The 15,106-nt window shown below is 27.8% G+C and overlaps 1 protein-coding gene across 1 annotated transcript in view; it reads right to left on the reverse strand.

Moving 5' to 3' along the window:
- LOC111638771 (translocation protein SEC63 homolog) overlaps window positions 1–15,106 on the reverse strand; it is an 82,430-nt gene that overhangs the window by 11,999 nt on the left and 55,325 nt on the right. Inside the window, exons 8-13 of the mRNA XM_023384526.1 lie at window positions 13,709–13,817; window positions 12,882–12,976; window positions 12,656–12,791; window positions 5,350–5,442; window positions 4,578–4,723; window positions 2,763–2,910 (exon numbers count right to left, since the gene is read on the reverse strand). Coding sequence (XP_023240294.1) covers window positions 2,763–2,910; window positions 4,578–4,723; window positions 5,350–5,442; window positions 12,656–12,791; window positions 12,882–12,976; window positions 13,709–13,817 — 727 coding nt within the window. The remainder of the gene's footprint in view (window positions 1–2,762; window positions 2,911–4,577; window positions 4,724–5,349; window positions 5,443–12,655; window positions 12,792–12,881; window positions 12,977–13,708; window positions 13,818–15,106) is intronic.

A 15,106-nucleotide genomic window follows, 5' to 3' on the forward strand; every position in this document is an offset into this window, starting at 1 on the left:
GGAAACAAATAGTCTTTTTTAGAAGAAAAAAACAATGGAATTTGGATGGACATGACAGTTATAGTCACTACTGGTATGATTTGAGAAAGAACAAAGAAGTCAGAATGAGCAGACAGCAAGGTGAGACTCGGTGATGGTGTGGCCAGGATTTGGATGGGGGAGTTAAAACAGAAATTATATTTATAGAAGGTAGAATGAATTCAGAAAAGTATCAAGAACTGTTGTTTCAAAGTTTAATAACTTTTTGATCACTTATTGGGGAGAAAACTGGCAATTCCAACAGGATAACGCTGTCATTCACGCATCAAAGTTGACTAAATATTGGTTTGCTGAAAAAAAAAAAATTAATGTAATTGATTGGTCATCATGGAGCCCCGATATGAACACGACAGAGAATGTTTGGGCATTATAAATCATCTTGTTTATGGCCAAAACAGACAATACAATATGGTAAACGAACTGAAATTAGCTATCATGGATTGTTGGGAAAATATTAAACAGAACAACTTCAAAAAATAGTAAAATTTATGCCTGATAAAGTATTTGAATTAATTAAATCAAATGGTAGACCTTCAAAATATTGAAACATCACAATCGTTTTTTTGTGCACATATGTTTATACTTTTGAAATAATCAAAAATTGAAAATCTGTGATAATTTTATAATTGTCAGAATGCTCTAAAAATTTCAGAGAATGTTTAAATTGATGTTGTAAACAACATACTAATATAATAAATACATTACTATCATTAATATTTTTGTTATTGAAAAAAGTTGGGCGTGTTTATAATTTTGAAAACAGGCTGTACATGGATATATTAAATATGCTAAGCATAGTAAAAACACATCAATATTAAAATTTTGAAGCAGTTTGGGCAAAACTGTACTATAGATCTAATTGTTACTATTGCTGATAGTACAATACATTAACAGAGAGATCAAGTTAATTTATGCCAAACCTGACAACACTGGTTACTCGTTAGTTCTGATAATCTGTATTTCTTACAATAGTTTCAGGTTTTCATGACACATGGAGTGCAACTGTTTAAATTTTGCACAATGTATCAATTAGCAATGCAATTAATGCATTAAGCAAAATTATACATTATTTATTCTTTATGTTTAACAAAGTAAATGAAACTTTACAGTATAATAATATATGTGTGAGATTCGAGATTTTAATAAGCTAAATTATTTTAAAATTTAATATAATTTTTAAATATTTTATAAAGTTTAACAAAAATATTGAGGAGAACAAGGAACACAAGTTTCCTGTTGACAGTCAGTTCCTGGGAGAGATTGTTATCTCTCATGATTAAAAGGGCTGACTAACTCAAAAGAATCATCGACCACACCCAGTCAGATGATCTTTAATCTTGATCGTCATTGGAGGAGATTTAGGGAAAATTTACGGTATAAATAGGAGATGGGCGCTAAAATCCAGGCACAGTGCACAATGCACCATAGGTATCTTCCTATGTCTTAGATTAGTGCCATAAGATCCTCTGGACATAACTTCTGCCTAAAAGGAACCTAGAACTGTCTGCAGCCTATACAGAATAAAGACCAATGTCTATACACAGAATGGGATACAAGTATAAGTATCATGAAGATATTTTGTTTTAAAAGATAATTGTTTGTAAACTCTCTCTCATACTCAGAAGGTAGAATACCTTAGGATTAGGGTCAATCTAGAACTGTCAACTTTGATATATTATTATACAAGGGAAATGACTATTATAGTATGTAATCATTTTTATAGTTTTATTAAATTAGTTTTGTTATTTGTAAACAACCTGTCTCTTTTGTTTTATTGAATTTCTATCGCTTACCCAAGGGACTTCTCCACTCGTAGAGTAAAGCCCCCATTATAGATATTTTTAATATAAGTTTTTGATCACGAGTTAGGACACAAGATTAAACTAAATTCTATCCTAACTGGTGTCAGTCCTGAGTAGATTAAGCTACAGAACTCTTAATCTAAATTTTTAAACCATCCTAGATATTGAGATTGGGTTTAACTACTCATGCTGAATAAGTGGACAGAAAACCCCTGGCCCCCAGCTGCTCACACAACTGTTAATAATCATAATTTAAACAGTTTTAATTATTACCCAAAACAAAAAATTAATTTTGTTACTAATGTCAAAGAATCTTTTTAAGAATCAGAAACCATGGTAAATTTCTCTCAAATCCAATTACTGAAAAATGTTCAATTCTTTCAATTCTTGATACCAATTCCAATTAATAGTCCAATCACTATAAATAAATTGAAAAATCCAGTAATTCATGAAGTCATTTTAGTCAGTGATGACTGTTTAGCCAAAAGTTTAGCCTATCACCCTGGAAACCTAGAAATAAATCTGGACAAGTCAAAAGATCCCAGGAATTTTTCAGGGAAAGAGCTATTCTTGTCCCTCAACCATTCACTTGTCCATTAACCAGCCTAGTTGAATCTATTTCAGGCTTGATAAAAAGGCCTTTCTTGGTGCCCAGGAGTAAAAAAAATTATTTATGAAATTAACATAGCTAAAATTGTTATTGTAAAATTGTTGGCATTATGAATTAATTCTTATTAGTAAAATTGCCAACGAAACCTTTCTTCATTCACATTTTAAAATTGTTTATTGTTGAATATTTAATAGAAATAATTTAATTATTAAAATTCTCTGGTAATTTATGATTTATATTTTAATAATTCCTGATTTAGAAATTATATATTATTTTAAATAAATGAATAATTTTATTGTGGAATATCTTACCTTCAGATCTGACATCTAAATCAATTACTGGAATACCTGCTAAAACATTCATAACATCCTCATATTGATCATCTGTTAAACTCCTCAATAATGCTCTCCTTTCAATATTTTCCATACATGCTAATTGACGAATACTTCGAATATTTCTCTAAATTTTGCAAACAGAAATTAACATAATCAATAAATTCCAAACACTGTTTACTTATTTATATTAATTATTATAAGTATCTAAAGCTATGGCTTATAAAAAAATTGCATTTACATATTCAATCATACATGAAATTTTTATATGATAAATAATAATAAAATTTCAGTATAGCATTATCAATTCAGTCAACAAATATTTGTATATTATAATGAGCAACTTTTATATTATACTTATTGTGAGATTGTCACAATGTTGGGCTGCAATTTTTAATCACATTTTTAATTTATTGAATTTAAAATATATGCTTTCCTCCTCAAATTATTAGTAGTGGCTTGCCCCTGTACAACATACTTTTCCTTTAACAACAGAGTCATGCTGGTCAATTACCTGCTTTCAAGGGAAAAGTTTTGAATTGAAATAATATGATTTCTGGTTTGTATCAGAAGTTCTTATATAGTTAATCAGGACCTCCCTCCCCTAAAGTTTCAGGATATGATCTCATCTTTCATCTATCTAACTCTATTCTCGAGATTAAGAAAACATGAGCAACAGTGGGATTTATAGGTTACAATTTTTATAATTATTACAATTTTTTCAAATTGCAGGGGAAAAAACCCCTGCCAAAATATTTAATGATGTAACTGGTAGAAACAATTTACTATAGTAATTTTCATGAATTTATGCAGAGTAGGTGTGGTCAATAAGTCAACTGCTGCATCATTTTTGGTCAATCACTTATATTATTTTTGGTCAATCAATAATATGGCCTGTTAAAAGTGAAAAAATTTGTAAATTCCATATTTTCCACTTTAAAATCTTAACTGTTGCTATTCTGTATAGTACTGAAATTATTTTGGTACAACAAAGTAATTTCTAAAAATAACAATGAAACTTAGATATAGTTGAAGAGCATGTTCCATTCCATTTTAACACATGCAGATACTGAACTAGAAACAATAAAATGGAACACGCTCTTCAATTATATCTAAGTTTCATTGTTATTTTTAGAAATTACTTTGTTGTACCAAAATAATTTCAATTACATGAAAAGTGTGTATGTCAGAGAAATGAAATTTATGATTTGTATGATAAATGGAAGTAAAATTTGTTTTTGGTTAGTGAATGATGAATGATAAATGCTAATGCTGTTTAATTTTATACTTTGTGTATTTACCAAAGAAAATCTAAAACATCAATTATTAGGCAAGAAATAAACATAACTGTTTTTCAACATAGTTAGCTTAATCTTATAAGATTAAGCTAATAAACTTTATATAAAAGAACAAAAACATTGTTAGTAGATTATTGGTAATTTTGACTCATGAAAGTCAATCACATCCCACTAAGCTGATCAAGACTAACATATAGAGTTTATAGACTGTGTCAATCTATATAAACTATATTTTATACACGATATTTTCATTGAAGATATTCAGAATTATATTAGTATTCTGATAAACACCCATTATTTGTTATGAGTTCTATACATCTTTTAACATCTCTAAAAACTTTTTCTCTGTAAAAATACATTTCTGAACTGAAACTAGCCGTTTAATTAATGTAAAAAAAATTTCAGAATAAGTTTTTATGATGTGAATTTAAATACTAAAATTTTAAAATATTATTTTAGAATACAAATGCAATTTCATATTCTGATAGATACTTACTCTTCGAGTAGTAAAATGCCGAAGCATATCTTCAGTGATATGAGGTAGCTGCAATAATGGGCTTTTATTATCCCAAAGAGCTTGAACAATCATAGAACATACCTTCATTGCATTTTCTAAGGTATCTAAATTTGGCATTCTAGCAACTGTTACAGAAAAACATATTTTAGTAATCTAATAAAAATTATGAAATACTTTTAAAATTTAAAAGAATTTTAAAATAAAAATATTTTATTATTTTATTCTATAAGTCAATTTTACATAAGGAATGAACATTAGTATGGAATGAATATGAATATCTGTGTGTATATATATATATATAATATGCAAGTGCAATAATGTGGAATTTTAATATTTAATTGAATAATTTGTGATTATTTCAACTAAAATATAAGTTATTTTTAAACAAATTATTTGGACTATTTCATTACTATGACTAGTTCTTACTCATAATTAAGTTTATTTCGCAAGGTAAAATCAAACTTAATTATGAATAAGAACTAGTCATTGTAATGAAAGTAATGTTGTCCAAATAATAGTAAAAAAAATTAAATTTAAAATATTATAAAATATTTTAAATTTAATTTGCTTTCCTTGAATAAAACATTCTTTCATTCAATGGAAAAGTAAGTAAATATTAATTTTGTACATTTTCATATGTAAATAAAAAATATTTACTATATAGAATATTTTATAGTAAAGTATAATGGTTTCAGAAATTTATGCATTTATTTTTATATGTTTATGTAAAATATGAAAAAAGTAAACTTACTTCTTCCAGCTAGAGCTAACATTGTAAGTTGGGAAGCACACTGAACAAATTCTTGTAAAAGATATGGACATTTTTTGATAACATACTGCCTATCTGAAATATATACACACAATTTCATGGTGAACTCAGGATATTTTTCTTCTAATTAGAAGTTCAAACTACAGTAGAGCATTGATTATCCGACCCCTGATCAACTGTCACACCGGTTAACCAACTGCATTCTAGTCGGCAAATTCAAATGTCCGCTAGTGATGTGGTGCTACAATATTTGGCTACGTCTTGGCTACTTTATTATTATTTTTATTAAATTTTTGTGTGTTTTACTGGCAACACTGACTCAATCATGAAAGGGAGACCAGTATTTAAATGAGGCTTAATTTTCTAATTAGGAGTGGTTGTTTGTTTTGCGAGCAATAAAATAATTTTAATTTTTAACAATACAATAGCGATGATTATTATTTAATAAAAAATTTTGTTAGGCTTAACATCGATGAAAATTCAACGTGAAGTAGGTTAATAGCGATATACTAATATACTAATTACCTGGGATATACTAATATACTATACTAATAATGTATTTTTTCATATTTTTCGGTTATCTGTTTTTTCAGTTATCCGACCAACCCCAGTTCCCAACTGAGTCGGATAATTGATGCTCTACTGTATTTACAAAAATATAATTTTTATATCAACCACCAGAGGGCTAGAACCTGATAAAATTGGATAAATACTTAATAGTATGGTGAGAAGACTTACTTGTTTTTAATGTAAAAAATGTCAGAACCTCAAATAAAAGGCTGATGTTTTGATCATTTTTTAATATTGTGAGTTTTTACCTATTTATTATTTGTTTTTTTATTGAAGTTTTTCTTCAAACCAATGTTACGGGTACTTCTGTGGTTGTATTAATGGATTAATAGACTCAAAAATTATATTTTTGTAAATAGTCTAAACTTCTAATTGAATATACACACATTCATTTAAAAGTAAATTCTTAAATTACAAAATTTATAAATACATTAATTTCAAAACGTTTTCCTCTCTTTTTCTACAAATTTTTTAATTAAATAAAATGGACTAACATTTTTGGTTATCTTAAACTATATCTTATACTTAACCTGAAGAAAGCCATTTAAGATAGCAAAAATGTTAGTCTGTTTGATTTAATTTAAAAAATTTGCTAGAAATAGAGAAAAAGGTGTTTTGAAATTAATACAGTGAGTGGTCGGTTAACGAACAAATCGGATAATGAATACTTTCGCAAAAGATTTTTATGTTCGGACAACAAATACATGTTCGGATAACGAACATCTCACAGAAGAAGTGATGTAAAATAATGAATACTGATCAGTCTTCCCTTGTCTTCAGGCAACAATTTGAAACTTTTCGGTGTGAGGGAGACATCGACATTGGCGTTCAACCTGGTACTATTCAGATAGTATTCCTCCGAATTTTGAAACTCTCCCTTGTAATTCCAGCTTTTTATTTTTCTGACAGAAACAATCTATCATAAAAATAAGTCTGTCGGTCAGGCAATCATTAAGTTCTGCATTGGTTTTTATTTTCGAAAGGTGAGAGTATAATAGCAAAGGTGGTCAGATAATGTCTGACATTGCTGGGCAGTATGGCTTGAACATGTCTACAGTAGGCCGCAGTTCAATCTTATCTAAGAAAAATACAGTATAATCAAGAAGACTCAAGCAGCTAAAGGAGTAACAAAAATCACATCTGAGAAATAAAGAACATCGAAAAGCTCATAATTGAACCTGAAACAGATCTGATGACAGAAGAATGACAAGAAACTCGGCAACATATGCTTTCTTTTGAAAAAGAGAATTAATGACAATATCTGTTATTAAAGATCTTTTGAAGAAGTGGGAGGATATCAGAACAATGGTCATAGAATGGCATCCAAACTGGGTTGAGGTTAATAGGCTTGGAGATCTCTACAATTACAATGCTATTAATTACTTCTAAAAAATCCTGTAGAAGATAGAAAAGCAATTGACATTAGACAGATTATTTAACCCCACCACAAATGGAAAAAGCATGACTAATAAAAATGCAAGACTGTATATACATATATATACAGTAGATCCCCCTATAAGACTGGTTCCTATAATTACGATTCCTATAAGATGGCGAAAAAATTGTGGTGGTATCCGTACACAACGGTAAAAAGACTTCTATAATTACGTAAAACGTCATCGGGCAGCCGAACTACTTTCCCGTTGTCTGTAGCGCCACGCTACGGATGTTTAGGTGGGTAAATTGAGTTTAGTTTCGTCTGTACATATAATTATATATAAATTAGGTACTGTTCATATAATTATATATAAATTAGGTACTGTATATATAATTATATATTAACTTAATTTATTGTAACTTTATTATACTGTAATTATATATATGCTTTCCGCCACCTGGCGCCAGCTACAAAGAGTTTAGGCGAACTATCGTCTGTACAGTATGTAAATTAGGTACTGTAAGTCTAATACAGTGCTGTAATTTTATATATTTCTTGTGAAAGAAACATTTCTTATTCAACGGCCATAAAAATTATTTATATTAATGATGTCTCCAAAGTTCAGCGAAGTTTTCGCAGAAAAATAACATCAGAAATCGCGGCCGCGGTTTGCTGAGCTGTTCCGCGACGAAAACAAGCTTGAGCAACGGCGATGTCGAATGGTGCACACTCGGTAAGTAATCCTACAATTTTTTGTTTATAGCGTAGTTTATACGGATTATTTCCAAAAAAAATATACGTATTTTGGAAATGTTGAGTCGGATTAGTCTAGAATTGATTAATTTTATGGAAGAAAACCTTTCAAACAGCCGTAGTCCGTAAACTTCAAACGTGTCGGGCTGTGATTCCTACGAAATTGATTCATAAAGAACGGAACGTATCTACCGTCTTATAGGGGGATCTACTGTATGTATGTACGCATTTTTATTATTACATATAAATAAACATAGTAAGAAAGTATATATTTTTTTATTTTTTGGAGTTTCCAGAACGAATTAATCAAATTCCCATAAAAACCTATGGTAAATTGATAATTGGTTAATGAACAATTCGGATAGCATACAAAGTCTTGGAACGGATTATGTTCGTTAACTGATCACCCACTGTATATAGAAGTTCTAGCTTTCTGTACATAGAATTTATAAATACAGCAAAATTTTTATAAAATTTCACAAACAACAATTAGAAAATTTCACAAACAACAATTAGAAAAATATTGATTTATAAAATAACTTTTTAAAAATTAAATCAAAGATATTCATCACGTAATGATTTAGAAGAACCAAGTGCAATTCATTTTGAATCATCAATACAACATATGCTTTAAACATGTTAGTAAAGTTTCAAAACACAATGTTAGTAAAGTTTCAATGTCTTTATTAATAGCAATATAATATAATATGCATAACATCTGTAATAAGTGTAAAGTAGATGCATACACAATGTTTCATTTAAAAAATAATATTAATTTTCTGTGACATGATATTTTTCACCATGAAGAAACATTTCGTTCTTCCAAAGAAAATTAATATTGCTTTTTGAATTTAATAAACTTTATTAACATTTTAATGACCATACAAAATAATTTTTAGGCCAATTCAATCCTTTTTCTATTAAAGATTCTATTGGGACTGAATTGGCCCAAAAATTTTTTTGTATGGTCATTACAGTATTAATATGTAAATAATCTTGGGAAAAAATATAATTAATAAACTTTATTACTTAACAAAAACAAGTTTTATTGAAAACCAGTTTATCGTGAACATTATACATTTTTTTATTACTAAATGTGGCATGTCATTTAAAGTAACAATTCATCAATTTGCATTATAAAAATTGATCTGAAATTATTGTTTTTATTATTGTATATATTAAACATCAATCTTTTTAAAATTATTAACATCAGAAGTAATTAATACTAATGAGATAAAAAAACTGATAGGTTAATATCAGTTTTTTTAATCTCATTATTAATTAATTAATTAATTAATTTTAATTAATTAAGCCCATAACCCGAGATATCTCGGGCAAGTTACATAGCGTTACATAAAACGCGGTCCTTAAGGGGAGTTTTGAAATTTTTTTTTTGAATTTTTGGTATGTTTTTTAAGTCCTCAAATTTTTTCAAAGTTTTTTGCCCGCGCGAAAAAATTTTATCGCGACTTTAATTAGCCTTTGATAAGGCTCGATTAAGGTTTAATTGTTTTTTAAATACATAAAGTTTTGAATCAATAGTTAAATATTCAAACTTTACGTGAATTACAAGACGTTTTAGACTGGAGCCTAATTTCCAGATACGTAAAATCAAATGAAAAGTTCATTGATGACTTTCAAAATCGACTTTCTTGGTGTCTTATTTTAAAATATCGAAAAGTGATTCGATACTCTTCGGAGTACATTTTATATTTATTAAGATTTTAAATTCATATTTCTTATATGTAAATATAATGATAACATAATATAAATAAAATAAGATCCAGTATAATACAAATAGCATTATCATGTAAATGTAGTTTAAGGTCGCCGACGTTAAGGGGAGTACAGTTATAAATTATCTCGCGTCAGAATGAGCCTGAGGGAAACCGCGTTTGTGGGCGGTGGTGAAGGAGGCAAATGAAGAACAAGTGTTTTACAAGAGAAAACCCGTTTATTTGTTCGAATTCAAGCTTACATCGATATTGGACAATTCCAAAATCTCGGTGTTCCTATGAAACGGTGAGAGTTCGGGTGATCGGTCTTAGTCCGGGCGGACGAGAAGGATCGCTGGACGATGCAGATGTTCGGTGTTAAGTTGCAGCGTCCTAGGTGATTGGCGGTGGCACAACACAATAGACAAAGCACAACTGTAGGCTTAATCCAGAGGACACTCCTCTTCGACCTTGAAGTTCCGATTTTTATAGTTTTTCCCCCACTATTCGAATTTCGGATTGGTCACTCGTCCCATTGCTCGCTTCCCGATTGGTCTCTCCTTTGTCTCCAGGTGCTAGACGAAACTTTTTCGGGTCGCGGGAAAGGTCCGATTCGAGGTGTCCATCTGATACCTCTTTGTCGACTCTGCTCGGTGACTGTTTATAAAACAATAACACCTGAACTCATAATACTATATAGAAATACAGTAATTTTGAAATGAAAAACAAAATGAATAATTCATACAGTTGACTTGAAAATTTAATAATTGTTTCGACGCTATCATTACAGNATCAAATATTTTTAAGGCTTTGTGTTTAAGTGCAGTTTTATTTAAAGGCAACCGTTTCTTGTTCATATCTTCTACCCATAATATTAGCGCTTGTTCTATTTTTTTACATTATAGGTGCTCTCGGACTAGCAAACATTTATTGCAAGAATAGATGATCCAGATGCGACCAAATTTCTAATCTTTTCTCCCGATTGCTTAATCGACTGAATAGTCAACTCATTTAAATTAAAATGCCTACTAATATCAGCTATCCGCTCTTGATTTTTAATTCAATCCAAAATTTCTATCTTTGAAGAGTTATAAATTTCCTTTTTAACGATGGTATTTTCTTTTCATTTGGCATTGTTATGGCTAAAATTTTTTCAATCAGTTTTGTGGACAGTAAAAATCGCAAAAAATAACTTTCTTCACTATGTTGTTAAAAATATACACCCAATAGAAGTTTATATTGTATTTTGGACCATTTTTGCTGTCCTCACTTATTGAAACAGTATAAATGATGAAAAATTTAGTGATATATTTGAGTGTTTACTGTAACTGATGCACATCTGGCTAGAAACCGGTCTTACCCTGAAACTTTCAAGGGAATAAATAACACACCAACAGCGACAAAGCTGTTTTCAAGGACATTTAGTTCTGTATGTCGAATTGCGGTTTGTATCACATGATCTGTTGCAATTTTTCTGTTATGTGAAAGATAATTCGTTTCTAAATACCGTAAACCGCGTTGTAAGAAAATTACCACATTTTCCAACCGCATTGGAGCGAAAACGCGTTGTAAAGGTACCACATTGTAGGAGGCCTACCTGTATTTTATTATACTCATCAATATTTAACAAGAAACAGAATTATTTTCCTCAATCAATATGTGATAACAATGTTACATATTTCTTAACATTTGAATAACTTTTTAGTTTGATTTTTTTTTATAAATTAAATATAAAATAATTAATTTTTTTATGTAGAGATAACATAAGATCAATTGATTTGTTCTACAAGAACTTGACATTTTGGATCTTAATGTTACATCTCACAGTAATGATTAATAAATGTTTTAATTTCATTGGATAAAAATTAAAATTAAAACTACAAATATATCATATCTCCTAATTCCAACTAAAGTTGTATATAATAATTGTTATTCATACGTTAGAATGGATATTACTACAGACTGCAAAAGCAGAATTTATTGATTCTTTATATCAAACAATTCTTTCACCTAAAATTTATGTTTGATATTGTTAAAAAAATCAATAAATCAATTAGATTATTTTGAATAAAAATATAAAAACACAATTTCAAGGATGATTATTACAGTAATAAATAATTTTGTTCCTCCAGAACACTTGCTATATATATAAGAAGTGTTATAGGTTATGGACAGACAAAATTCAAATCTATTAAAAATTATCAAATATATAGACTGAGTACAATTTCTTACAATAAAAATAAATGATGATTAACACATACATTTTTTAGAGTGGCATTCTTAAATATATTAATATATAATTCAACACAAAATGAATTTGATTCAAGATTAGCTCATGTTTTAAATGTTCTCATATGCACTATATTTGGAGCATATATTAAAAGAAGAAAGAAGAAGAAGAAAAAAACCGCCATTTTCCACAGGTTAAATAAATTGAAGACTAATAAATAATTCATAATTCAGTAAAATCAAAAAGTTCATTGAGGCAATCCAGAAGTCTGTAAATAAACATTGTCATTGCCAAGTTTTAAAGTTTATTCTTTTCATTTTGTAAACAAGAGTATTTTAGAAAATATCAATTTTCATAAATTAGTCATTAATTTAGTTACTGCAAATTTACTTGTAATAATGTTTAAAAAAAAAATATTTTTTTAATGCTACTATATAAAAAGCTAGAAATCATTCATCTTCTCTACCAGTACTTTATGCAAGATTAATAAATCCATATATTTATGAATATCTAGAAAATAGAGCATTCAAAACTGATATGTTCAAAGAATGTTTGCATATTTTAAATAACCAACATCACAAAACTTTTATATTGTTCAAATCTAGCAATAATTTGTTAATATCATAGTTTCATTTTACTTACCTAAATCCAATGTATTAGGTGGTAATTTAATCCTACTTAAATGAGCATGAAGCAATGCCCTGGCCTTGATACTATAACCAAAACATAAAGGACGTTCTCTATTTTTTTCACCTAAAAATGGTAGCTCTTTGATAAGCTATAAAAAAAAAATATTCTAAAGTTTAGTATTTTAAATATATTCATATTTTATAAAATTGTGTGAAGAACATAAAAGTTTATAAATTACCTGTGGAACTTCAAAATTATCACTTGGTCTTTCAATAATTTCACTGTTATGACTCCTTTCAAATTCCATTGATGCAGCAAGTACCATTATCACTCCTACAAAATTAATTTTTATTAAATATCTTATATTCAAGATTAAATCCAATAAATTTTTATTTTGTAATTATTTTAAAAATTTTAGATCAAGGTTTCTATTGATTGAAATAAAAATCACACACAATGTATAATTATATTATTTTGCACATACATTGCTTTCTTATGAAATATGATTTCAGATAATTTTTTAAAAACAATTGTGGTATAACAAATTGGTTATATTTCAAGAAAATATTATGTAGTTTTGTTGGCTTTGTTTTGAAATTAGGTAAGATATAACTTACTATTAAGCTAACTTATAAAATTGTATCAGTTCATATAAACTGTTTTAAATCTCTCATATTAAATTTCTAATGTTACAGTGATATAATTCCAAGATATTTATCAAATACAATTTAAAAGTAATTAAAAACTCATGTTTATACACAGTATATATAAACACTGTGTATATATACATATGGTATATAACTCCATGCACATGTCAACTATATTCTGACATATTACTATCTAAAAAGACTGTTTGATAATCAAATTTTCATTGCACAAATTTATTTTTATCCTAGATAAAGTAAAAGAATGCAACCTGTTTATATTAACACAGTTTTTTATATAATGAACTATAACAATAAACTATAATGTATATATTTACCAAAAAGAAAATCATAAAAGTTTAATAAAATCTACATAAAAATCTAAAAAACAATTCACTTTTAAAAGAAAATAGTTACTTACTTTTAAGGACCATGTAAGGAGTTTTATGTATGAAATAATAATAAAGTTGTGTAGTATCCAATAAAACTTGATCCCCACCAAATTTTACAGATCGATACCACCATATTCCCTAAACAATTTCAAATACTTTTTAATATATGTTAAATCTTTCAAATGAATTAAAAATTTTAATATTAATTAAAATCAATTTATTCATTTTATATGTAAATCATTTTTTTATAATCCTGACAATTTAAAGATTTACTTCAAATTCTCAAGATACTTGTATATTTAGAATCATAAACTTGAATAATTAAATATTCAACAATATTGTATGACATTAAATAATTTAATATCTGCAAACAATTAAATATAAAAATAAGTTTAATCTGTTATATCATATGTATCTTTATCATCATTGTGAAGAATACAATCTACATTTATCAACATTAAAGTTAGTAAATTACAATATTTTTATTAATGTTCTGATAATTGAATATAACAATATTAATTTAAAATGAATAATTATACTGAAATCAAGTTGTCTAATGGATCCACATACTAATAAATTTTTTTTTAATCCTTTACTAGCGAGTTGTAGATCTAAATGAAACTTTGATCTTTAACAATCTGCTGTGTTTTGTGTTTTGTCTGACATATGACTGTATTTACTAGTAGCTTCTTAACATCTAAAGAAAAATCCATATGAACAGTTGCTTGGATTCTGTACTGTTTGGAAGTTTTTTAAGCATTGGTCATCCTAACCATATCCTGTTGACAGCTTATGACAAGGATCAATTATTGTACTGCTTTAATAATTTCATCATTTCTGTTTTCTGTGTTTTTCAAATATTTTCTATTTTATTGCAATAATGTGCAGAAACTTCACAAATAATAATTTAGCTGGCTATTTGATATGTCCTTAATTTGTGTAAACTCTGGTGAAGAATGAAATATCATACCAAATGATCTGTATTATCTGGCTAAAATAAGGCTAATTTAATAATTAGATTATATGTAATAACAGGATTATTTTAATTTGGAAAAAAATATTTTTATAATTGAAAATCTAGACAATACAAACAATATTTGAGTCCTTTAAATCCTTTTCATTCCATTCAGGAACTATAAACAGTAAGTGATTTAAAGCAAAAAAAAACTTCTTAAATGATTTGCCCAAAAAAATCCATCAGAGGACATTCAGTTTAAGTGCAATTATGTGACATGGATGCTGTTGTTAAAAATATTTTTTTAATGTTTGTAGACGTCAAAGCTTACAACAGAAGGTTGACAACAAAATCATTTTTAATGTGTAATTTTTTTAATAGTGTCTATCTGTCAATTTTAAGTAGTTTTTTTTTTTATTGCTTCAAGTCACCTACTGTTTATAGTTCCTGAATGAAGTGAAAAGGATTTAAA

Source organism: Centruroides sculpturatus, unplaced genomic scaffold (assembly GCF_000671375.1).
Source record: "Centruroides sculpturatus isolate CEXI.00-Female unplaced genomic scaffold, Cexi_2.0 scaffold592, whole genome shotgun sequence".
Lineage (NCBI taxonomy): Eukaryota > Metazoa > Arthropoda > Arachnida > Scorpiones > Buthidae > Centruroides > Centruroides sculpturatus.